This window comes from Amblyomma americanum, chromosome 1 (assembly GCF_052857255.1).
Source record: "Amblyomma americanum isolate KBUSLIRL-KWMA chromosome 1, ASM5285725v1, whole genome shotgun sequence".
NCBI lineage: Eukaryota > Metazoa > Arthropoda > Arachnida > Ixodida > Ixodidae > Amblyomma > Amblyomma americanum.
In genome coordinates, this window is record NC_135497.1 from 422,529,394 (window position 1) to 422,553,712 (window position 24,319).

General features: G+C 44.5%; 1 protein-coding gene across 2 annotated transcripts in view; it reads right to left on the reverse strand.

Annotated features, from left to right (window-relative positions):
- LOC144115842 (caspase-1-like) overlaps nucleotides 1-23,808 on the reverse strand; it is a 41,193-nt gene extending 17,385 nt beyond the window's left edge. Inside the window, exons 1-5 of one of the 2 annotated variants that reach the window (XM_077650346.1) lie at nucleotides 23,465-23,808; nucleotides 20,236-20,278; nucleotides 18,152-18,293; nucleotides 13,889-14,036; nucleotides 6,669-6,844 (exon numbers count right to left, since the gene is read on the reverse strand). In XM_077650346.1, coding sequence (XP_077506472.1) covers nucleotides 6,669-6,844; nucleotides 13,889-14,036; nucleotides 18,152-18,293; nucleotides 20,236-20,278; nucleotides 23,465-23,510 — 555 coding nt within the window. In that variant the 5' untranslated portion in view covers nucleotides 23,511-23,808. The remainder of the gene's footprint in view (nucleotides 1-6,668; nucleotides 6,845-13,888; nucleotides 14,037-18,151; nucleotides 18,294-20,235; nucleotides 20,279-23,464) is intronic. The other variant, XM_077650347.1, reaches the window with a different exon arrangement.
- Between the last annotated feature and the right edge of the window lie 511 nt (nucleotides 23,809-24,319).

Here is a 24,319-nt window from a genome sequence, read left to right on the forward strand (position 1 = left end):
TTGCATACAGATGCAGAATGGTGCGAGGAACACAAAAATTAAAAGATTAAAAATCTGATTTTTTGGGCCGATTTTCGGTACCAAAGAGCCGTGTCCCCCCTTAAAGGAAGCAGCTCATCCAACAAATCTTAGAGTATGTGTGAAGTAGAAGAAGTCCACGCCCCCAATCCTCCCATAGAATCCATTCGTCACCAACCAAAAAAAAAAGGAAAAAAGAAGGAACTGCAAGGTCTGCTATCGGAGAACAAAACATGAACAAAGAGCAAACGTTATGTGCAGCATGTGTCAAGTCTACCTCTGTTTCACATCTTCACGTGATTGCTTTTCACAGTGGCACCACAATAATGACCGCTGACTTGACCGGCTGTGGAAAGTGCAACAATTTTTCCTCAGAGCTGAAACTTGGAGGAATGACAGCTGTAAACATGTAAACCAGTTTGCACATTCCAGTTTTCCTCTAATCAAGTTCGCGCTTAGTGCAGCAGGTAATTTTTTCTTCTGTATACTTTTTCTGTTTTTGCCACTTTGACTAATAAATGTTCAAGTACATTTACAGACACAACTCTGCTGTTTGTTTCATTCACAAGTGTAACTACATAATAAGCTACAATTTCATGTGTTGCAATATGCACTCGATTTTTTACTTCTTGTGAAAAAAATTTTCTTTCAGTACACTCCAAATCGTCCATATTTCGGCGGTAGCAAAAGAGTTGACAAAAAGTTATGCTGCTTATGCTGACACCCTCAAGCCAACATGGTGAAAATGGCATGCAATTTATAACATAAGTAGTCATAAGTACTGATGATGGGGGTAGAATCAGAGACTTTTCTCAGCAGTGCAGTCCCCGTTTCATGCAGAAAAAGCCTCCACAGTGTTCCTGAACAGCAATCCAACAGTCTGGCACACAGCTTCTCGTTTCTGTAACAGCATCTTTCTTCAGTGTCTGTCTCTTCAAGGAAATGACCTCGTAGCACAAAAGAAAAGGGGGGGCGGGGCACTCACTGGGTAGACTATGCTACCTGCCCTCCTGCCCTTCAAACACAGGGCACAGCACTTCTCTTCATGGCAAGTCATATCAGGGGAGACCACATCACACGCTTAAATTAAACCACCGGATGCGACGTATCTTGTCCCTCAGTTGCTCTACTTTTCACCGTGTATGCCAATCTCCAATTCCTTCGAAGTCTCATCTAAACAAACCTGCAAGCCACTTCGCCAAATAGGCGCAAGTGCATGGCTCTTGGCCTACAGCAGACGGGCGTACACCTTTGCTGCCTGCCATCGCAATTACCAATACCTGCTTTTGCATGGCATCTGTGTGGAACTCGCTTAGTGCCATGCCTTTCACTGCGCCCCACATCAGTTCATGCTAGTTTTAATAAAGCCCAAATGACATGGAATGGAATGTTTACTATGTTTGGAGGCTTGCCACTACACCTGCACATTGCATACGGCAATGCGTCCCCTCTTCCCGAGGGATTGTTAGTGCTGCTTGTTATACTGTTTGTTAGTACTGTTTGTTAGTACTGTTAGTTATAAGCAGGCCTGACCATACACATTACTGGTAGCTACATTCCATTTCTTTTCAAAGGCCAATCCTCAAATGAAACATGACAGCTAAAGAAGCTGTCCAATACAGTATAACCCCGCTATAGTAAACTCGGATATGGCAAAAATTCTGACATAGTGAATTGAAACTGCAGTCCCATTTCACCTTCCACAGATATCTTACTTTTATTTTTGTTCACAGTAAAGACATATTTTATAAAGAAATGGTTATAGTAAAGCTATCACCTGGCCACGGCAATTTACTTCCTACAGAATAGTGACATCGCAGCAAGCGCAGTCCAAGACTTCTCAGAGCCACAAACAGGCAACAGCATAATTGCAAGGCCAACAGTTGGAGGCAAATGGTTATAAAACTGCGCTTTTTGAGATAGCTTAACCACCCAGCTCGGGGCTGAGAGGAGAAGCCAACTTCCTGAAGACCTTGGGGTCGTGAGGCAAGGAGAGGTAGTAAAAGTGCAGTGAGGAGTAGGGCAGGCGAAAAGAAGGGCGAACAATCACACCACATGGCAGTACGGAGCACGCGTCAGTGGTGGCAAAAAGAAGAGGCGCAACAGCACTGGGTGGGCGGGTTTGCCAGGCTCAATTGTGTCGCACGCGTTTTTTAACTATTAGCTCCTAAATAACACCGAGGCTGCAGACGACAACGCTGTGTTCATGCAAAACTTTGGTCTTCATATAGAATCAAACTCCCCCACCGCCAGTCGTGTTATATCCATGCAAATACAGCTTAGACCATTTATAACGTAACCGCTTATAATGCGGGACCGCATTATATGCGGCCTTTTGTGACAACTGCTTCGCTTCCCATTGAGTTCCATGTATTGGCGTACCGCTTAATACATGGCAGCGCATAACCAGACACCGCATATAGTGCAGTTTCTGGAAGACCTCGCGGCCCGCGTACCGGCGCGGGCTCGTGGGTACCGGCGGGCGCGACGAGCGTGCTTCCCCCAGATTACGCAAGGGGGCAACAGGCGGGGTGGGGGAGCGTTGTCGGCATGGTTCAAAGCAAGGCAGAAGGCAGGAGAGGAGAGGAGAGGCCTCTGTTGGGCACAATGATCGGACAAAACTTGAAAGCACGTGATGGCACGACCAGACTAGACTGTACCAGAATGTTTTGAATGGAGCAGCGGAGACCGGTTCTATTGTTAGCCGCGGCCCCTGCTTGTGTAGAAAGTTGCGGCGGCGCTGTCGTTGCCCGCACATGAAGAGCCTAGCTTGCTGGGTTTGGTCGTTGTGCTTGCTTCTGGCAGTTATTGCTATCGAGAAATCTCTACTGGCCTACTCTTCACCTGTGATGCCTCCCAAGCGACGGCTAAATCACTGCTACGCGACAGGGTGCAAGACGAGATATGCTCGAACTTGCCCACCCAAGCCCACAGCAATTCCTAATAACCATCAACTGCCTCAATTATTACAATCTGGCAAAGAGTATCGTTGGGTCAAATGTTCCTGAGGTTATGGTCAGCTCGCTTCTATCAGTCAAGGACCAGGCGGCAGGTTCTCACAAGCAGCAGAAACTTATTGATATGTTGATCAACATGGGCAATCTTGATGAAGCAGAAAGAGCTCTTAACAACAAAGAAGCTATGACAGAACATTCTTATAACAATCAGAGGAGTGACTCAAGGCTTACTTACTATATTGCACGGTACATTGCAAGAAAGTGCATCTTGAAAACAAAATGTCATGTGTGCATAGATCAGCTTCTGTTACCAGCTCCCGATGGCAAAAATTTGAATGCTGCCACATTTACAAAAGCATGAGATTTTGGTGGCTTGCTCTACCCAGAACTGCACCACGACAGCATCATGGATGTGCTTGCTCTTCTGAACAAGAAAGGCATGAACAGTATTGGATGCGATCAGCACTTCAAGGAGCTCATCTCAAATATGACTGGGTTTTACCTTGCGACCAGAATGCATTTTTTTTGTAAAAGGTCTCAACAAGTCTCGCGATTTCACCCGAAGGAAAGCACAGCAGCATTTAAAGTTGAGCCGTGTGTAGAAAATCGAGATGGAAGATTTTGTTGAAGACTAAGTGGGGCACAGTATATGTAAATAAAATTAGTCGTGTCATGCATATTCGTGTATTTTTTTTAAGCAGGGGGGGGGGGGGGGGGGGGGGGGATGGTGGGCGGCTACTGGTGCCTTAAAGGGCCATTTACCACCCTCTGGTCGAAAATATTGTCTACAATCTGTGGTAGTGAGGCATCGTGCTCGGATGGCGCGGCCGCAAATATTTTTTTAAAAGACTCATCAAAAGCGTAGTTACAGCCATCTCAATCAAGCTACTCCGCCATGCTCCTCTCCTTCCTTTCCCTCCCTGAGATTTTTCTCTCTCGCGCCTCGTCGAGTAGGCTCCGCAAGGAAAATTCGCCCTTCTTCCTCCGATGTTAGCTGGAGGCATGGTGTCTGGTGGAGTACATCACATGTCTCCCACATGTCTATGTCATGGCCCCGCCTTGCAAAGAATTCTTTTCTTTCTTTTTCCTACCCGGGATATTTCATGGCGCGAGGGAACGGGGGGAGGGGGGGGGGTTAGCGGCGAGGTTTCCCAACACTTTCTCTATTTTGCTCCTCGGGTTCCCTCTTGGTGTTTCCTCGCGCTTTGTTTCTTTGTCCTTTTTCGCCATAGTCATTTTTGTTTGTTTCAAGCATTTTTTCACCTTGTCCACTCCCTACCCTGCCCTTCCCGGTTGGGTATGCAACAAAACAGCTTGATCCCTGCCTTTTCCCGACCTGTGTTCGTCCCCCACTCCTCCACCGTCAATGCGCATTGCTTGGCGCACGTGCCTTGGCGGCCTTGCTCCGCTGTGCTCACAGATGTTTTTCTGCACTCTGCGCCTTAGATGCGCTTTCCTTCTAAGTCCGGGCGCTCACACTAATCCCATGAAACTACAGAATAAGCTGGATGAGCTCCTAGATGTGGGACGTCTCAACGAAGTTCATGAATTGATTGTGGCATGTGAAGCACTCCCTGAGCACGCTGAAATCGTTGAACGCAAAAGTGACTCCTGGATCACTTATTACGTCATGTGGCCCGGAAGATGTTGAAAAAGACGAAGTAGCAGGCTGTTGCTTCACACGGAGGACTCGAGCTTGCTTCCAGCAGAGTCGTGCCTCGCACGTTACATTAATAGGGGTGGCCTCCTGTACCCGTCTGAGTCCCTAGCAGACCTGGTCAAAGCTATGGAGGATGTTTTTACTTACTGCTTCAGTTTCAACAAGTTGAAAACTGATAGCATCATGGACCTCATCTCTTGCCTGTCTGTGAAGAGGTTAAATATGGTCGGCTGTGAGCAGCACAAAGTAGAAGTGACGAATCAAATCATTCGCTTCTTCACATTGACAAGGATGCATTTTCTTGTTGCTGGAGAAAATGCGTGCAACCAAAAAAAGAGAAAAGATAATGTTCTTGAAGTTGAGACGTACTACATAACTTTCATAATGTTAACACAGCCAACAAAGTTTTCTTTTTTCATGGTATTGTACATTACCCACATTGTGTCTTCTGTTGTGACTTTTTATTAATGTCTTATTCGCATTGTTACAAAGGTCCCATTAGTAAATTTGATGTCACAATTTGGCTGTGTTTGACACAGGTAGAAATCAATTTTTGTAAGCTGGTTTATGACTGCATCTGTGTTTTCCAATCAAATCTCAATGCCATGTGTGTATGCCTATTTTAGCATTGCATATTGACTTCTTTTTACTTGCCTTGTTTACTTTTTAGCTCAGTTTTTGTATAACTTGCAGTTCTCACCTACATTGATGCGTATTTTCTGTTCATTTTCTGTTGATGATGTTTTTGACGTTTAATTGTGTGTGTCAAAATAAATGTCTTGCTAGACCTTGCTTTTCGATGAAGTCATCAAAATAAAGCGTTCAAGTATGGTTTCTAATGCTTCTACTTGAATTGAGACGTCATGGATAACACTGCAGCATCAAATCGAAACTGTACAGACGTTGTTTTGGTGACAAACTCATGGCAAGTCATTCGATTCGTCATCTTCCAGCGCTTCGGGGTGCCAGCGGCGCACGCAGCGAATATACAGGGAAGCAAGTTCAAACATGGTTTTCAGTGCCTATACACGCTTTGCTTCGAGCCGTCAGAAAAGTGTGCCAACTAGCCTTTGTTGTAATCCGCGCGGTATCCTGAAATAGCTGCGACAGAAAGCGGCTGCTACGGGCGCGCGCGTGCGCGGGGAGCGTCTCGGAGCCGACAGCAGCGCCGCCGCGTCTGGATGAATTCTCGCTCCTTCTCCGGCGCGCCGATGCTGACACCTCTCCCTTCTAGCCACCATAGCTAGGCTCGAAGTGCGTACGAGGCGGCCATTTTGAAATGCCGATGGCGATATGATATCGGAGATTTAGTGTCGTACTCGATTCTAACGCGCACCCAATTTTTGGACCCGATATATCGGAAAAAAGGTGCGCGTTAGATTTGAGTAAATACGGTAATCAGCCTATGCTGTACTTCCACAAGACTTAGATGAAATAGAAAACCTGATAACTAAAAACGTGACAACTGAAAATAAATAATTAGCACATAATGGGATGATAAGAGCAGGATTGAAGGCATTTTTACGAGTTTCTTTTCTTAATCAACACTATGTGTTTAGTAGTAGCCAAATTGCCAGAGCCAGCATCCTGAGAGCCATGCCTTCACCAACAACTAATAGTAAACACACTGATATAGAAGAGAGTTTTATTAGTTCTAATGACTTTAATATAAAGGGGTCTACTGTAGTAGATACCCTCAAAGGAGCATAATTTAGCAGTGCCACCGCACCCTATCCCAGACACCAGTTGATGGCAAAATTTTTGTCAGATGAACAAGAGGGTTCGTCACAGCTATCAATAGCAAAAAATGCACAAGTAAAGCAGTCAGTGAGATTAAATTGGTCCAATGTTAAGGGAATTCCTAAACATAGTGTAAGGAGAGTAAGAGGCAACACAAGGGTAGGTCAACGCCTGTCTCATGATGACCCCTCCAGCTGGCACAACCAAAATGACACTGTTTTGAGAGTGAGAGCAGAATGTCTCAGCTACAACCCTACTCTAGTGTGTTTTGAACAAACCCAAAAGCTGCCCACCTGAATGAAGAACAGTTTAGGCTTGCCAAGAAGGGTGGGGCAGACATCACCACGGAAAGGATCCATCACATTGTCTACTGGAAACTTGCCGTCAGTTGCATATAGGACATCACGGTCACCATGTGTTAGGATGCAGCAGACAAAGCAGTCATCATTGGAGTAGTCCTGCCTGCCCACTGCAAGAAAAAAAAAAAAGAGGGGATAAGGAAATGGCGAGGCACAATAACCAAGAAATAAACGAAATAATACTAAAATGAATGTTCTTATCTTTTTCATTCATACTGTTTGACTTGTCTGCTGCACAACAGCTTCTACAAGCTCATCTCCACCAAAGAATCGCACATTCGCACCGACACCAATAAGATATGATTGCACAATATGAGAAGCCTCCGTATGCAAACAGCACACTCTTGCCATCTTTCTTTACCTGAAAAAGGCCTATGCCATTACATAGCAAAGCCTAGCAGAGGCAGGCTTGTTTGCAGCAAGCTACCAAACTGTTTTGAGTTCTTTTCTTTCAAAACGCACATTTAAAGTATGGCTAGATACAACTCTTTCAAAAAGTTTTGTGAAAGGAAATGATGTACTGCAAGGGTGTATCCTAAGCGCCACACTGTTTGTAGTAAAAATGAACTCTCCATCAAATATATTACTTCAGTTGGCCATGTAATCAGCCTTCGCTAACGATCTAAGATAGCCTGTACTTCCTCAAACATAATAAAACGATCTAAGATAGCCTGTACTTCCTCAAACATAATAAATCATAGAAGACAAATACAACTTACATTAAACTACGTATAAACGCGTGTAAGGGCCGCACTTTTTTTCCCAGCTTCGGGGGGCAAATTTCGGGGTGCAGCCCATACACGCGATTTTCGAAAAAAAATTTTTTTTTTTTCTAGTGAAAGCAAACCAATCTGGAATGCGCGGCATTTATTTACCGTTCAGGCATCACTCACGGAGTCTTCAGACTCCGAGCTGGTGCTGTGTTCAGGTAAATGTTCAGGCCACAGAAAGTCGTCTTCGGTTCGTCTAAACTGTTTGAAATTCCGGTCACTTTGAAACTCCGGGTTACAATGTCGGTCGACACGGAATTCCACGCGGACAAAGTCCATCCAAGCACAGTCACGAGCGGTGCCCTCTTAAGCCGCCCTGTCGGCGTCTCGTCGTGATTGCCATTGGCCATCCATTCAGAATATTGCCTTCGAAATTCAACCTTAAAAGGCCGATTGAAGCTTACATCCAGGGGTTGCAGCATGCCGGTGAGGCCGCCCGGTATCACGGCCATGTCTGTGTGGATACCGCGCAGGCGTTCCTTAACCCTACCCGTCAAGTGACCGCGGAAGCTGTCCAAGACGAGGAGCGATCGTCGGGCCAGCATGGCGCCTGGGCACTTCTCCCAAACGCTTTTTACCCAGTCGAGCACAAGCTCATCGTCCATCCAGCCCTTTTCTTGGGCGCGAACTACAATTCCCTTGGGGAAAACGCCTTTAGGGATCGTTTTTCTTTTCAGGATGACATAGGGGGGCAGCTTCCGCCCGTCCGCGGTGACGCACAGCATAACGGTACACCGTTGGCGCTCCACGCCGGTTGTCCGCACGAAAACACTCTCCTTTCCTTTCAGTTCAACTGTGCAGCTCTCGGGACAGTCGAACCACACGGGGGTCTGGTCGGCATTCGCTATCTGCGAAAATATATAGTTGTGCTCACGACGCAGACCGATGACATACTTCTGAAAGCTGAGCACCTTGTCGGTGTAGTCGGGGGGCAGCCGCTGGCACAGCGTGGTCCTTCGCCGAAATGATAGGCCCTTCCTCTTCAGAAATCTTCGTACCCAGCCGGCACTAGCCTTGAAGTCCTCGTGCGGTATGCTTTTAGCACGCGCCAAGGCTTGTGCCCTCACGCGCAGCATGTCCGTTGTCAACGCGTAGCCGTTGTTCCGCACTTCCATTGAATAGCATAGCAGCTCTTCTTCTAGCTCAGGAAATTTGCATGGCTTGCCTCGGAAAGCGCGCTTTTTGGAGCTCGTATTCTTCAACGCATCCCTTTGTCCGCACCACCGTCGGACACACTTCTCGTCCACGTCAAATTTTCTGTCCGCGGCACGCTTGCCGTGTTCGAGAGCGAACTCCACTACTTTCAGTTTAAAGCCCGCCGTGTAGCTGTTGAGGTGCTTGCCCATCGTGCAACAGTGACAATGCTCGGAGGCAGTTCATGAAAAAGTGAAGAACGACAGCGCACGAGAGCAACAACTATGCCGAGCGACCACGCTAACACAACCACCATAAAACGCATGCTTCGACAGCCAGAACAGAACAAAGTTAGACCTGGCGATACAGATGCCGATACGGATAGCGAAAGTACAGTAGCAGAAGCTCGCGGCAGAAGAAAAGATGATGATAATGACCCGCGGCCTCGGGCGCCATCCATGGCCGGCACCTCGAAGCTCCTGTGCGCATGTATTTCGAAGGCTATTCTTGCGTGTTTCCTGGAAAGTTTGGGTGCGGCCCTTACACGGATTTTTTTTTTTTTCAAATATTTCCTTTGGGAACACGGGGTGCGGCCCTTACACGGGTGCGGCCCTTACACGCGTTTATACGGTACGTAGCAGACTAGTAAGGAAAAAATAAGTTTAAGTTCTCCCCAGAAAAAACAGCGGTAATCATTTTTTCATTAAAACAAGCCATACAACCAAACCTCATTCTCTATATAAACAAGGCGACACTGCCTGTAAAACACCAACATAAAGTTTAAGGTTGGATTATAGGGTTTAACATCCCAAAAGAGACTCAGGCTATGAGGGACGCCATAGTGGAGGACTTCCGAATAATTTTGACCACCTGGCATTCTTTAATGTGCACTGACGGCACACAGTATGCGGGCCTCTAGCATATGACCTCCACCAAAATGCGACCGCCGCGGCTGAAATCGAACCCGCGTCTTTTGGGTCAGCGGCCGTGCGCCATAGCCACTGAGCCACCGTGGCGGCTAAAGCTTTAGGTGCAACCTTTGACAAAAAGGACACTTTTCTACTATGCAAATGCATCAAAAGAAAGCCTCTCTCACCTTCAACATTCTAAAGATGTTCTCAAAGAAATGCTGGGGCTCCGAAAGAACATGTCTATTACACATTTATTGTTCTATTGCACACTCTGTTCTAGATTAAGGAGGAGCAGTTTATGGGCCCGCAAGAATGTCATACGTGAAATGGTTACACCTGGTCCATACTGCAGGTCTGCATCATTCCATCAGTGCATACAAAACATCTCCTGTAAACGGCCTCTATGTGGAAACCAATGAACAGTCTCTATCAGGCAAAAGAACCACACTTACATGTGCATACATCGTTAATACCCCTGTCAAACAGGCAGGCACTGCAAAGGACTTTGTGTTGGTCCAGTGTTTAAGGGGATCCCCTAAGGTGGAGTAGATTTTAGTAAGTTATAAACAAAAACGTAGCATATGGACGGGACGAAGAAGGGCGAAGACAGGACGGTAGCTACACTTACAACTGAATAGAATGAGACGGTAAACCACGCCCCATTCCAGAGCAACAACACGCATGCGCATGACTTAAAACAAGGTCAAAAAAACTGATAATCTTAAAACGTGTGTAAAAAGAGAGAAAAAAAAAGAAAAAGCGATAGATGATAAAAGGTGCTAAGAAAACTCAAGTGCGTTTCAAAAACTTCAATTCCTTCTCCATCAGATACACAGATGGGGTACTAATGCACGTGCTTTCCCTGCATATCGAAATTTCCTGGGCTTCCAAGATTTCCCTAGCCAATTGGTCTTTACCACGCCCTACAATCTTAGTACGATTAAGCAGAGGAAAACAACCATTGCACTTCTTGCAATGCTATGGTACGTGTTCCCCAGTTTGCTGGCGAAGTGAAGAGGCATGTTCGCCCAGCCTCACGTTTGTACACCTGCCCGTCTGCCCAATCTACGCAGACCCACTACGCAGACCCACAACGCAGAGGGACCTGATAAACAATATCTGTTGCGCATGAGACGTGCGGTTTTCTATGTTTTGTGCCATAACCTGGTTCTCTTTCACTCTCTCGATCTGCTAAAGCACATAGCATTGCCATCTTGAGGGGCGTAGAAAACACGACGTCAACCCCAACTTTCGCTGCCACTCGCTTCAAGTTGTAGGAGAGCCTGTGTACATATGGGATAACCTCAAACTTCCTTTTCTTTTGTTCACCTGGTGTGATATCACGTAACAGGAGCTCTTGTTTTTCTTTTAGCAGTTTCGTCTTGAGAGCCTCTACAACTGCCACAAGAACATCGGCAGGGAAGCCTGCTTCCTTAAGTCTCTCGACCTGAATTTCAAAACTTCAGGAAGTTCTAGCCGCATCTTCATTACGACACTTCTCGAGTCGTGCGGCGCGCTCTTCTGGCGTCTCTTGAGCGCGTTGTCGCTTCCTCGCTTCATTCTGTCGCTGTTGCATCTCTTTCGCGCTCTCCATGACAACTACAATACACTGAGGCGAAGCGCGCATATATATATATATATATATATATATATATATATATATATATATATATATATATATATATATATACCCCCTGCGAGGTGACACCTCCTCTCCCTCTACCCCAGAGGAGCACATCTGTTGGAGCGCGGCTGCGGCGTTGCTAGGCAACGGCGGCTCAAGGTCAGGCCACGTGCATACGGCTGAAGTGCACAACGAGCCGAAATGGCTCGCTCGCTGGAGTAGTAAAGCTTTCGCTTAAAAAAAAGAACAGGTCGCAATTGCAGACCTCAAGCAGAATGGCTGCATCACCAGCTTTATTTGCTGCATGGCACGTTCTCCAGGCTCGCTCTCTTTCGCTATGGTCCCAGGAAACATTTTCCCTCCTTTTCAAACCAACCGCCTTCTCCTATTGCATAGGCATCAAACCAGTCTGCCACTAGGCTGTGCCTAGCTATTCATTAATTATGTTAAAGGTTAGTAGTGAGCAGGTCTTGAATGTATTCACTTGGAAAGAAAGGCATCCATCTAGTCCGCAGCCAATTTTCAACGTTCGGACCCTCCCTCCTCCTCCCACAACTTGAAAATCGCCTGTCAAAAGAAAATGCCGAAGAAGTGGTTTATCGAAGGTTATCTGCTCAGTGCCCTTGCATTGGCAATATGACAAGCTTCTCGGAAAGACCTCATCAATACAAAGTGATATCCGAAGAACGACCACAGGATAGGTTTTGCTCACATGAAAGACCTGCAGTCCCTCTGAGCGCTGCACCCGGTACGGTAGTGGAGACTTGGGGGATGGAGGGTGCTGCCAAATTCATACACCCGGGCCTACGCCTTGTTACGAACCGCGACAATAACCTGCCGTGCTCAAAAATTTTTCCTGCAGAACAAACTGAACCGGTCTCAACACCTGGAAACCTTTTCTGGCCTATGTTCCAGGTGACATATCAGTCACGTGTGATTGGCATGGCCTGGCTTGGTTTCCGAAAAAATCCAGCTGCTGGTTTCATGATGCAGTGGACCTCGTTTAGAGACAGCAAGCTGTACTTTTCTCGGTACTATAGTGCATTGGTGCACAGTGCAACACATTCATTCTATGCAGAATGAAGCAGCGAACTTGGTTTTTTTGGCTTTTTGGATGATAAAAAAGAGGGAAAATGTGCTTGCAAGTGATACAAACAGCAATATGATAGCGGTCAAAACCTGACAGGATCTGTGGCATGCACTTCATTAATTGTAATCACAGCAATTTTGTCATGCATATACGTCTTTCAACATATTTTTTAGTGAACATGCAAGCAGGTCATTTGTTCTATTATTCTCCTGAAGTGCCAAATGCATCTGACAGCTACCATGGCACTCATAAGCCTGACTTCTCAATGTATCACTAGCACACAAGAAATCATCATCACAAAGCTCTTTGACATGCAGCTCCACAGAGAGGCTCAATCAGAAAGGACGCTTTGGCCAATCAAGGCAGAACTTTGGCACACCCACAACAACCCATGTTGTGGTCACAGTGTTTGCAAACAGGGAGAGGTTGTCGCTTTTCCTCTTTATACTGAAGCGTTTCTGAAAAATTTATTTGTTACGGCAGGGCATCTTCACGGCCCTCTCCTGTTTTCACATGGTTGTGCAGCCAGTAACACGGACCAATCACTTTCTTGAAAGGACACAAAACGGACACCAGAAAACCTTCCGAGCGCCTGCTATTACATGCACCACAGAGCCTTTTTTTTTACTCATTTTTTTGTTGTTTTTTTCTGTAGTGCCTCCCCACCGCCCCATTCTCACCATTCATCTGTACCGAGCCCCACCTAAGAAAATTTTCTGGCTACACCACAGCACTGCACGGTCTGCACATACACTTTGAGAGGAGGTGACAGGAATTAGGCCTAATGAACAGGCTAACACTGCAGAGGGACATGATCTACTACTACCTTAGTACACTCTCCCCACTGCATGTCATGTCACCTTTAACGTCCTTCCTTTTTGACAAGAATACCTCACACTAAAGGAAGAATATAAGGATTATACAAAATTCTATACAGATGGTTCAAAACTGGCAATTTATGCAGAAAGTGAAATAGTACAAGATAAATAGAAAAGCTAACAAGACTGCTACAATGCACATCAGTTTTTACTCTCAAATGGTTTGCTGTCTGTGCTGTGGAAAAATTAAAGATGAGAACATTATTAACAGCATTATCTACACCTATTCCCTGAGCCTACTCACAGCACTACAGTCCGAAAACACACTCAAACCATAAATACCATTAAAAAAAACAGTCAATACACAAGGACATATGAAAAGGTTCTGCTGGGTTGGGATAAGTGGTAATGAGAGAGCTTATGCATGTGCTACACAAGCTGGTAGCAGTACAATCAAAAGGAAGCAGACGAGGTGTGTTCGGCTGCGGTGATAGCCAGTGCACTCGCGCAGCGGCCTTTGAAGCTGATCTGTTCGCGCTTCCATGGGTCCAACTCCCAGTCATGAATGTCAATGCGATTTCTTTTTCAATTTTCTAACGTGGCGTCGCTCTTGCTAGGCAATGGCACAAGATCTAAAAATGACAAGATTCTTGGCCGGCGTTAGTGAGCGTATGGGTACTTTTGCACTAATACACTGCAGAAGAACTTGAAAATCATATGTAGCACCATTCAATGCATAGCCATTATTTTCACCATGACTGGCTCTTGCTTCCATGAAAACCATGCAAGATCAGTGGTTCAACTTACGTCGTTCCAGTTCCTCCAGCATGTCTTTGCGAGACTTGTTTGCATGAATGACTGGCTCAAAGCCCAATTCCCGGAAGCGAAAGTAGAGATTATCAGCATCCAGGTCTGTGCCTCGACGTTCACTCAGCTTCGTGTGGGGCTCAAAATACTGCAAAGTCAGAGCAGAGCAGTGTAAAAATGCAAGAGGCTTTGCTTTCACATCCTGAGGAGATAGGAACTTTATTATTATGTAGTCAAAAAGTTTCTCAAAAAAAAAAAAAGCACAGTAAACAACACAATAATTTTCATGAAAAGCAAAATAAATATCAAATATTTACTCAGCATGTGAGGACAGGGTTAATTGGAGAGATATGGGAGAGGCCTTTGTCCTGTAGTGGCATAGTCAGGCTGATGATGATAGCCCAGCCCTCCTGACAAGCCCTTAACTGTGTTCTTATTTCTAGCTTGTACGAGTTTGGTCTCGGCGAAACAGACACGGACTCCCGTGCCTTATATTCTTACCTGGTAAGTCCCAATATGCGCCATTATTTCCACATGTCAAAGTCACCATTCTTATGCAGAGATATTTAAAAATTATGGTGTCACAGTAAAAATGATAATTCACTAAGTTATTCACAGAGGCCCTTGCATTTCCAGGGTTTGCTATAGTAGGATACAACTTAAAAAAACAGCAGTTGATAACACTGGTCCATGGACCACGGCGCACTGTGTTACTCTGCTGGCTGATGAAAATAGTAAACGAAATCAACTTTTTAATGATTGGCTATATCAGACAAGTGATGCATCAAAGTTCTAAAACTTTCAATTTTTTTTTCTCGTGATTAGCTTCTTGCTTAGGTAAAAAGAAAGTTTTAACAACTGTCGGGGAGGAATTCTATGCGGCGGTCCTAAATGTGGGCAAAGCTTCACTGCAGACATAAGTTGTATCCAACTTTAGGGTGCAGACATGCAAAGAGTAGTCTCCACACAGGAGCACCACACCAGTTGTGCATTACCAACACCATTACCATCACACTATCTGCACGTACTTAAAGCAGTTGCAAGTCCAAACATGTGGATACTTCATGGCTCCTTCCATTAATGTCTGCACCCTGCCTTATCATGCTAGACGCACCGCATTCACTTTTCATTGAGTTCTCAATAGTTCACACCTGTTCTATAAGCGCGAGTTAAGACGTTTACCCAGAGGGGACCTGCTCACGGTTAGCCACTCCTGCCAAGTGCCATCCAAAAGGCCAGAACACAAACTGGCATAAGCAAGCTGCAAATGAGAAAGCAAGCCTCATCCCAGATCCCAAACCTGCTCACAATTTTGGCAGGTCCTGCTGATGATGTATGATGGCAACACCTCATGAAAAAAATTCAAGATTAATGAGATGTGAATTGGAATAACACCTGCAAGCCCTGGAGCTGAGTTTGTCACACTGTAGGCGACAAGTGCAGTATGTTTTTCTCAAGTGCTAGAACTAAAATTAGGACAAATAAACTTTCAATAACTGAAACTATGGCTTAATCACCTATTTTAAGACTGAGCAATACATGTAGACTATATTTTCCGCCAGTTGCTGTCCTTATTTAGCAAAGATGTTAGAAGCATATGAACAAGGCTTTCATTGTGCAAAGCTATAATCACTGCTTTTCAAATGTGAGGCTCACAAGTAACCTTGGTAACCTTCCTGCAATATTTTCAAACCTCTCAAGAAAAGTTTCTTTCCATTCAAGACAGGAAAAAGACCAGTCCACCGAGCGATATAATGAAAATCAAGAAAAATCTCGAAAAAAAATCAAATTTTAGAAAACACCAGATTTCATATCTATAAGGTCTTTCTAAATAGGTACACAGTAGGTAATTCGGACTCCAATAATTCGGACTTGTAGGATATTTCGGACCTCGATGAGGCACCGTCAGTCACCCCATAGAAGCGCATACATATTCACGATGGATATTTCGGACTTCAAAAGTCCGAAAGTTCGATTTTTCGGGCTAATTTCAGTCACCTGCGGGCCAAAATCGGCCATCTTGTTGGCTTTTCAACGGCGCAAAAGGCGCCATCTTGGATTGAGGTGGAGATTTACGCTGCCGTTGCCTTGGCTTGACACACTTTCAGTACCTCATTGTTGCCTGTAGAGGTCCCTACGATCTCTGACACTTCGAGGTGGCAGCCGGATTGTCATCGCCGTCAACTTGCTTTTGTCGCCGATGTTGTCGCGGGCAGTTATTGCTTGTCCCATACGTTGAAAATTGGTTGTTGGGAGAAGGAAATTGTGCAAGAGCTATCTCACATCTCGGCAGGAAGGGAGGAGGGACTGAGAGAAGAAAGGAAGAAAGAGGTGCCGTAATGGAGGGCTCCGGGATAATTTCGACCACCTGGGAATCTTTAACGTGCACTGACATCACACAGCACATGGGCGCCTTTGCACTTCGCCTCCATCGAAACGCAGCCACGGCAGTCGGGTTCCAACCCGGGTACTCCAGATCAGTAGCTGAGCGCCCTAACCACTGAGCCACCGCGGCGGGTCTCATATGTTTGCCCTTTGACATTTCGTCACTTGGGCTTCTCTGACCGCATCGACCGAGTGGCGCTCAGTCTTCACGAAGTTACATCTGTTCGCCGTTTTGTGATTGCATCTGTCGGTTCCGCCGCTTTGAAAGAAAAGTACCTTATCTTTGCGTGTGTTAAACGAGCGGAGTGGTGCACACTTGGGTTTTGGACAACATGGGCCCGCCGGGTCCGTCAAAGAAGCGTGGGAAGTATTCCAACTAAATGCGGTGACCTTTCTGTCTAGCGTGTACAGTGAAAGCACAACTTTGGCACAAATACAGGCGCAAATCGTCGCCAGGAAGAGAAATTTTCCGCAAGGTAAAATCAGTGACATTTTTAAGCCAATTTCATCTTAATAAAGTGATTTTTTTGTACTTCACAGATTTTTCGGACTGTTCGATTATTCGGACCATTTTTCAGGTCGCTTCGAGTCCGAAAAATCGGTCGGCGACTGTATCCCAAAAACTTTTCCCCAAAAACAACCCAGAAATAACTTCAAAAAATGATTTTGGGATCGTAGGTAACAAAAAGTTGACTGAAATCTCCGTGAAAATGCAGTTATCTCATAAGTTTTTTTTTTTTTATCTGACCGCCCTGCTTGCAGAAAGTATAGCATGACAATAGCTTCATGGATTTTTATGCCGTTTATTGTATTGCGTTCCCTGACAAATTCTTTATGCAGTGATGTCCTTATATTTTTATTTATGTTTTCATTTTTTTTATTCTTATTCTGTCACAAATTTGATGTAACAATAATGAGTGCATTATGCAAGCATAGATATAAAATTCAGTGTTGAAAAATGTCAGGCTGCTGAAAGTATTTGGAGAATGTCACTGTATCAACCATTCCTTTGCATAAAACTTAAGAGCATCTGCTGACTCCGACCAAGCATTGTTGTCACGCAAGGCTTTCTGCAAGTTTGGTACAGCATTGAAACATATAAATATTTACAAAGTAAAAACCACTTAAGATATTTCAGTGAAATTTCGTATTTAAGCATTCAGTGGACTCTCCAATAAGCACACCAAAGTTCATTGCTCTACGGAAAAAAATAAAAACGTTCACCTCCAAAACCCACGTCCCCCTTTAAAGATTTTTAGGCGCCTTATTTTAACAAACACAAATAAGCTTTCATAAAGCATGAAGCACTTGCAAGTGGCATTTCACAAGCTACAATGAGCAAGTTTTAAAAACCAAAAGCAAACTTCACAGTGAAGCTTGATATCTGCCAATCAGAACTGTCACATCAGTGCTAGAAAAAATTCCAATAAGTACAGTCAAACCAATGGCCTTGGAAGCAGAAACTTCAATGCAATAAAGTCAGTCACATGGAAAGCTGTCCTTCACAATGAAGAAAAAAAATATGCACTGGAAAGACAGGGGACAAAAAAGAAAAGTGGAAAATGCGATATGTGGCGTGCATCCCACACGTACCACACGTGTATTTTTCGCTCTTTTTCGTTGTAACCTATCTTTCCAAGCATGTTATCTGTTTTTGTTTTTTTCATCACATTGGATGAATTCCAACTCTGCCAACGACCTGCTTAGTTGCACAAAGGCAACCAGACACTGAAGGTCTGATGATGGTACGGCAATGAATACTAGGCTACACACTGCAAACATTTCACGCTTGCACCCACAATCAGAAATGCACCTGACTAGTGGTCTTTCTCCAGCGAAAAAAAGTATGTCAACAGTACTCCCTCGATCATCACTCACCCTATTGTTGAAGATGACACATTTCCCACGGTTGGGGTGCACCATGTTATACTCCTCTGCCTCCAGCGATGTGGGCAGCACGGGGTAATGAGTGGCCGGCCGCTTGGTGAACATTCTGGGCATACAGCAGCCCGAAGACAGACTGCCACACCCATAATTGCGACATTGGGGAAGGACGGCACAGGGAGCACCCCAACACAGAAGCAGCACACACACAGCACACTCGACAGTACAATGCCAGTGAGGGACACCACAGAGAACATTGAGAGAGCATACACAAGTGTTGGACCTTTCAGTTTTTATTTTTTTACTTTTACAGTGTCTTTTTTAGAACGAAAGTTTCGTTGCCCTTTTAGGCAAATATCTCCCGACAAATGAATAACTGACTATTTTCGATGATTTACTGTGGCAGTCCTGTGTGGTCAAAAGTTACTCAGAGTCTATCTCGGCATTTTAATCTGCATGAACAGTTTATTTACCAGTAATTAAAGTCGAAATGACAGTGCTTGATGGTATTCTTGTAGAAGGAATTGCTATTGTCATTGAAAGAGTAATGCAAGTTAATAAGACAGCTGGCAGACAAGAACACAAGTGGACGTTTACTTCTAAGAACTAGGTTGACACATTATCGTTGTGTTGTCATGCTGGGCTGAATAAGAGGGCGGGGCATCCCGTGGTCTGCACATTCATGACAGCAATGGAACTACAGATAAATTGCTCCTGTAGCCAAAACAAGACACTTTTTATTGATGGCCATAGATATTTCCAAATCAGTGTCGTACATGCAGTCGATAAACCTATTTAACTAACTGCTCTAAACGGGTGACAATAGTGAGAAAACAGTGCTTAGCTATAGTCAGATACAACTCAAGAACAAAAATGGCTATATCGTCAATAATTTCTTTCGTTTTAAACCGAAAAGTCCAACCCCTAATTATACACAAGATGCATGTACAGAATGCCAAGAAACTCATTCAAATAAACCTTTTTGAAAATTTCAAGTTTGGTTCAATTTTTTACTTTTTAAGGCAAGGGTTCCGCACTTTCACCACCACTGCCTATTTTTCACAATGCACAATCGCTGAGGTCCTCCCACTTATGAGAGAAAGACAACTTTTAGCTCACTGGATAGGTAAGTATATTTGCGTTTCAACCGTATGGATTGCCAAAAGCAATAATTGTTGGTATGAGTGTAGTGAGCAAAAAATGCAGTACATAAAACAATACTTTTGTTTGACTTGCCTGCTTGCAGGATGCATTTGGGAAAAAGTACTGCACCAAAAAGAGCGCTGCTTCTGCAGCATTTAAAGGAAATGTTAATCTCGGAACTTTAAGAGCAGTTTTTGGCTCCAGTGGGTAGCTATTTAGAAGCGGTGCTCTATAAAAAAAGACCAAAAATTATGCATATTACAGGCTCAATGGCTTAACATCTAATTGAAAAGCATATGCATATCTGGCACATTTGTGGGACAAGCACATATTGTTAAATGCGCAATTTTTTTTTTAGCTGCATTTAACAGTTTTTAATTTTCGTTGTTCAAAGCCAACCGTAATTACTAAAATGCAACCCATGGCCAGACCTCCATGGGTGGCATTTTCACAATGACGGCAGAAGTAACTGACCTGCGCTTACTATTTACCTACATACACAAACAACTACTGAACAGTAAAGAAACCCAATTCTGGTACGTCCGCCACTCTCAATTACAATTTACATCATTAATTCTTTCAGTAGCACTATTATTACAGGCTTACTGCTGCATACAGAAGTTTCATGTTCAGTCACATCTTCCAAGTTCTGGGCCCCGTTTTTAGTACTGGCTTGATGAAGGCACGATCTGACAATGTTTCTTCATTAAAAGGTGTGTTTCAGCCCTCAGGGATTCGGTGCTTCACCTCATGCCACAGGTATTCATGTAATACTAAGGGCCACTCCAACTGGTGGCTCCGGCTGCCCTCCATATGAGGCTCATCTGCTGAAATGAATGTCATTCAAGTTAATCCTCGACTGTCTCTGCAATCTATCAGTGCCTGCTTTCTCTGCCTTGTACTTGGTGCTGTTAGACAAAACAAATGTCACGTACCCCCCGAAAATGCTCCTGGCATCAGCCTCACTGTTGCTGTTGGCTGGAGAAGAAAGAGCAAAACAATAAATTAATATTCTTAAACAATGTAGGTACCAGAAGCATACACTGAATCACACTGCAAGGACAAGTTTTTTTTTTTGCAACAATCTGCAATGGCATATGCATTTGCAACGACTAGCCCATAAAGAACTGCCACAAAGCAACTGTGACCTAAAGCAGCGCATCAACAGTGTTGATCAGTATCTCATTCTTGGCCATGAATATGCCATCCCACATGTCCCAAGTCTGGACAAAGAGGGAAGACATGGCCAAGCATCACACCCCTCCTGAACTGCCTGCAAGAGCTTAGTTTTAAGTGTCCGTCAATGTGAAATTGTGCCTGCCTTATACCACCCCATAAACGTTTTGCACTAGTCTCTACCCCCACCCAAACTCTGACAGGTCGGCCCCACGCACATGGATCATGTCCTTGGACCTTGGAGGAACGCGGCTTCGGGTGTGCACGGGACAAAAGCATTTTTAGTTTTTAAGAGACACGGGTTTGGTGGACATTCTTTGGCGCGCGCGTGTGTGCGTGTGCGCGCAAGCGCTTGATTTCACCATTCACCCTTTCTTTTTTCTTTTCCTTTTCTGTTCATCATCCTCTTCTCTACTCTTCTTTCAGCCTCACCTGGAGTAGAATGCCAGGCTAACAACCAGGCAGACCTCTCCTGTTCCATTAAAGTTCTCCTCCTCCTCCCCCCCCCCCCCCAAAAAAAAACTAATCAAACAGCAAATTGCATTCATTTTTGCACCCCTCCTCTTCTTTCTCATTAGGTCTACTAAATTGGCATGCACTGGCAAAGGTCAGCCTTATTCACTTCACTGGTGCAGCATGAGCTGGAGTCTCCGAGTATGTGAGCTACTCTGTGTACGATCAGACTTGCCCCCACGTGGCCCAAAGTAAGGGACCTGGCATACTGCAAATATGTTGATAATTTAAAGACAGAGCACATGAGTAGCACACTCGCTGAGGCTTCGCAGCACCGCCAGTACCACAAAAGCTGCATACGCATACCGTGCTCTCAATTATGTTAATTTAATTTATAGATAAAACGGCCACTGCAATTTTCACACAGACTGCAAGGCGCGATTAATTTCATACAAGCAGTCCCCATGCTATCACATGAATTTAATCCTAGCTGACACACATGGATCAAAAAACATTCCTTATCATATGAATGAAACCACCATGTGTTGCATGCTTTGTTACCTTCAGCAACATAATAATTTTAGTACATATTAAGCACGGTGGTAGCACCCATAAGTGACAAAAAAAAACACTCATTTATGATTCTCTTTTCGTGTACACAGTAGAGCTTTTGTCAATGACACAGTAAAAGGCTGAGTAATACGAGCAAAATATCAGTTTTTGTCAACAAGCATAGCTTGCTCTTACATGAAAGAACGAAATGACAAAACAGCAGAAGAAACTGACCAGGATGTCCATGAGTGGCAGAAAGAGATAAACAGCATTAGGCACATACCAGAAACACATTAACTGCAGTTTGTATTAACAACTTTTCATCAACACAAAGTCCACCAAAAATGTCACACAGATCTTCCACAGCATCTTTAGACCTTACATCAACAGTTATTTTTCATTTTATGAACATGGTGAGCAAATCATCCCTTTTGCACACAAGGCACACCAGTTAAGATTGAGCACAAAAATAAAGATATTCACTGAGAATCTCTTGTTTCAAGAGAAGGAAACAAAAAAAACATTTCAAGAGCTAGGAGACTGTTACTTTAGCTGTTACATTAAGAGGGCTCTAAAAGAAAAAAAAAACTGCAGTTACTCTGACTGCGAGCCCCTGGACAGTGCACTTAGGCCAGAAAAAAAAGAAAGAACGATTAAAGGTGAAAATAAAGCCATGTCACAGCACATTAAAATTGAATAAATTTCTGCTCTATTCTCAGCAAATTACTGCTATCTATATATTGTCAAGAAGAGCTCATTGAGAAGAAACACTGAATGAAACATACCAAACATAAAATACCCAAACTGGAGCAAAATGCACACACTAAAAATGGGCTTCTTTTGAATAAAGAGCTGTAAGTCCCAAGTGTTGTAATCACATCCGTCCAGCAAAAATTAGAATGCACAATTCTGGGCTTCACAAAAGCCTAAAGAGAACAGAACAATAGCTGTGACTGTCAGCTAGTGAGCTCTAGCACTGTGTATCAAGCCAGAATAAGCTGCTGTGCCTGCATTCTCCTCAATACTGATGTGCAAACAACCAGGCAACTCAGATATGCAGGTATCATATGATGCACAGTATGACAAGGTTATCTCTTATAAGTGACCTTAAACATAGAGAAGAGGTGCAAGTGCTGCATGGAAAGGCAATGCAGCTGTAAGAGGTCACGAATAAGGCTGTCTGAAGCTTTTACAAGTTACTACTTCAGCTTATAGAGAAGGAACTATGCTAATGCATTTTCAACTTGCAACACTCCTCTGTACTTAGACTTACATAAATTTCAGTCACTGTGTGCCCAGTAACGACATAGGCCGCACTTCAATCAGTGGACTGGATCTAATAAGTGCACTTCGGTTACAAGAAATCTTACAGCATTAAGCATTGAGAAGCAGAGGACAAGGAATTCTCAATATCCTCATGGGGTACATGGCTTTCGCTGCATACAAGGCACGTTTAATCGTAATGACAACAGCCACTCAATCGAGGAATACGGCTGATCAAGCAAACAAAAAATCTATAAAATTCGGCTGCCCTTCACTTTCTTTTTTTCACGCTTCATTATAACGCCAGCCAACGGCACATTTTGTCCCAGTGAACGTGCGACATTCGGAACTCGTAGAGAAAACAACCAGACCACACGCAAATCAGCAAGTCAGCGAGCCAAAGCTGTTTGACGCAAGCACGTTGATCGCGGGAAATCCGCTAGAACACAACAATGCGATGAGATTGTGCAACTCGCCCACAAAATATGCACCGCTGCGGCGTGCTTTAGGGCTCTACCGATTGAGTTAAACGGGAACATTTTATGCGACATCAGCAGCCACGATGAAGCAGATCGAACCAGCATATTGTGTGCAACCCGCACGACGTACAGCATCGAAAACAAAGAAAGCCATGCAGAGAGCTCGAGGCCGTGTCAATGCGCTGACAAGCGAAATCTCTTCACAAAAGCTTCGATAGTGAGCTAACTTTGTCATACATACCGTTTCTATCATTTCCCTGAAGGCTGTCTCCACTCACGTTGGCCATCCTGGAAAGTCGCTTGCAACGCACAGACTCCTCAAAGTTACCGCTCAGCAGCTTCCGCCGCTTACTTTGCGAACAACGCACGCGTCCTACCAAAAATCTCAAAACTCCCCAAAGTTTCAGCCGCACAAAGCTCCTTGAACAAACCGCACAGCTCTCGCTGACTGCTGCCGCTGCTCAGTTGCCGTAATCGACCGAAACCTGCGTGCTCGTGGACGAATGAGTGTTACGAGAACAGATAAAAGTAACCGTCCCTACGGAGTCTGGCAGCTTCCTCACTTGCCTCACTCCACAGCCCCTCTTTCTCGCTGCTCTCCGCACGCACCGCAGCGCCACCATCTGCCGCTTAGGTACAAGTTTCGGTTTCATGCAAGCGCCTCGTTTTCTCCTGCCTCAGTGTGAAATCACAAGTTGCGACCGTAATGCGATCTTATGTATGAGGGATTACGATAAACTTTAGTCATAGCATATCGCTAGTGCAGCCCTATACCCGCCGGGTTAATTTATATAAATTAGCATTTGTTGCAACATGCGCTGCATTAAACGAAAAAGCCTGCAGCAACAACTTTCATTCCCTGTTAAATTCATTTAACACTCAGCGGTGTTGTGAGCACTAAATCTACAATTTTAATGCAAGAATAAGTTTAACGACTACATTTCCACCTCTCTTTGCCCACAGATTGCGTCCGTGCGTTCAAAACGCGGGAAAATGCCGCCTGCAGACAGAAAGGAGTTCGAAAAAAGAGTTACGAAAGAAAGTATTAAAAGAATAGATGCGTCGCAGAAACCACGTCTGCCGAAGCGATCGCTGC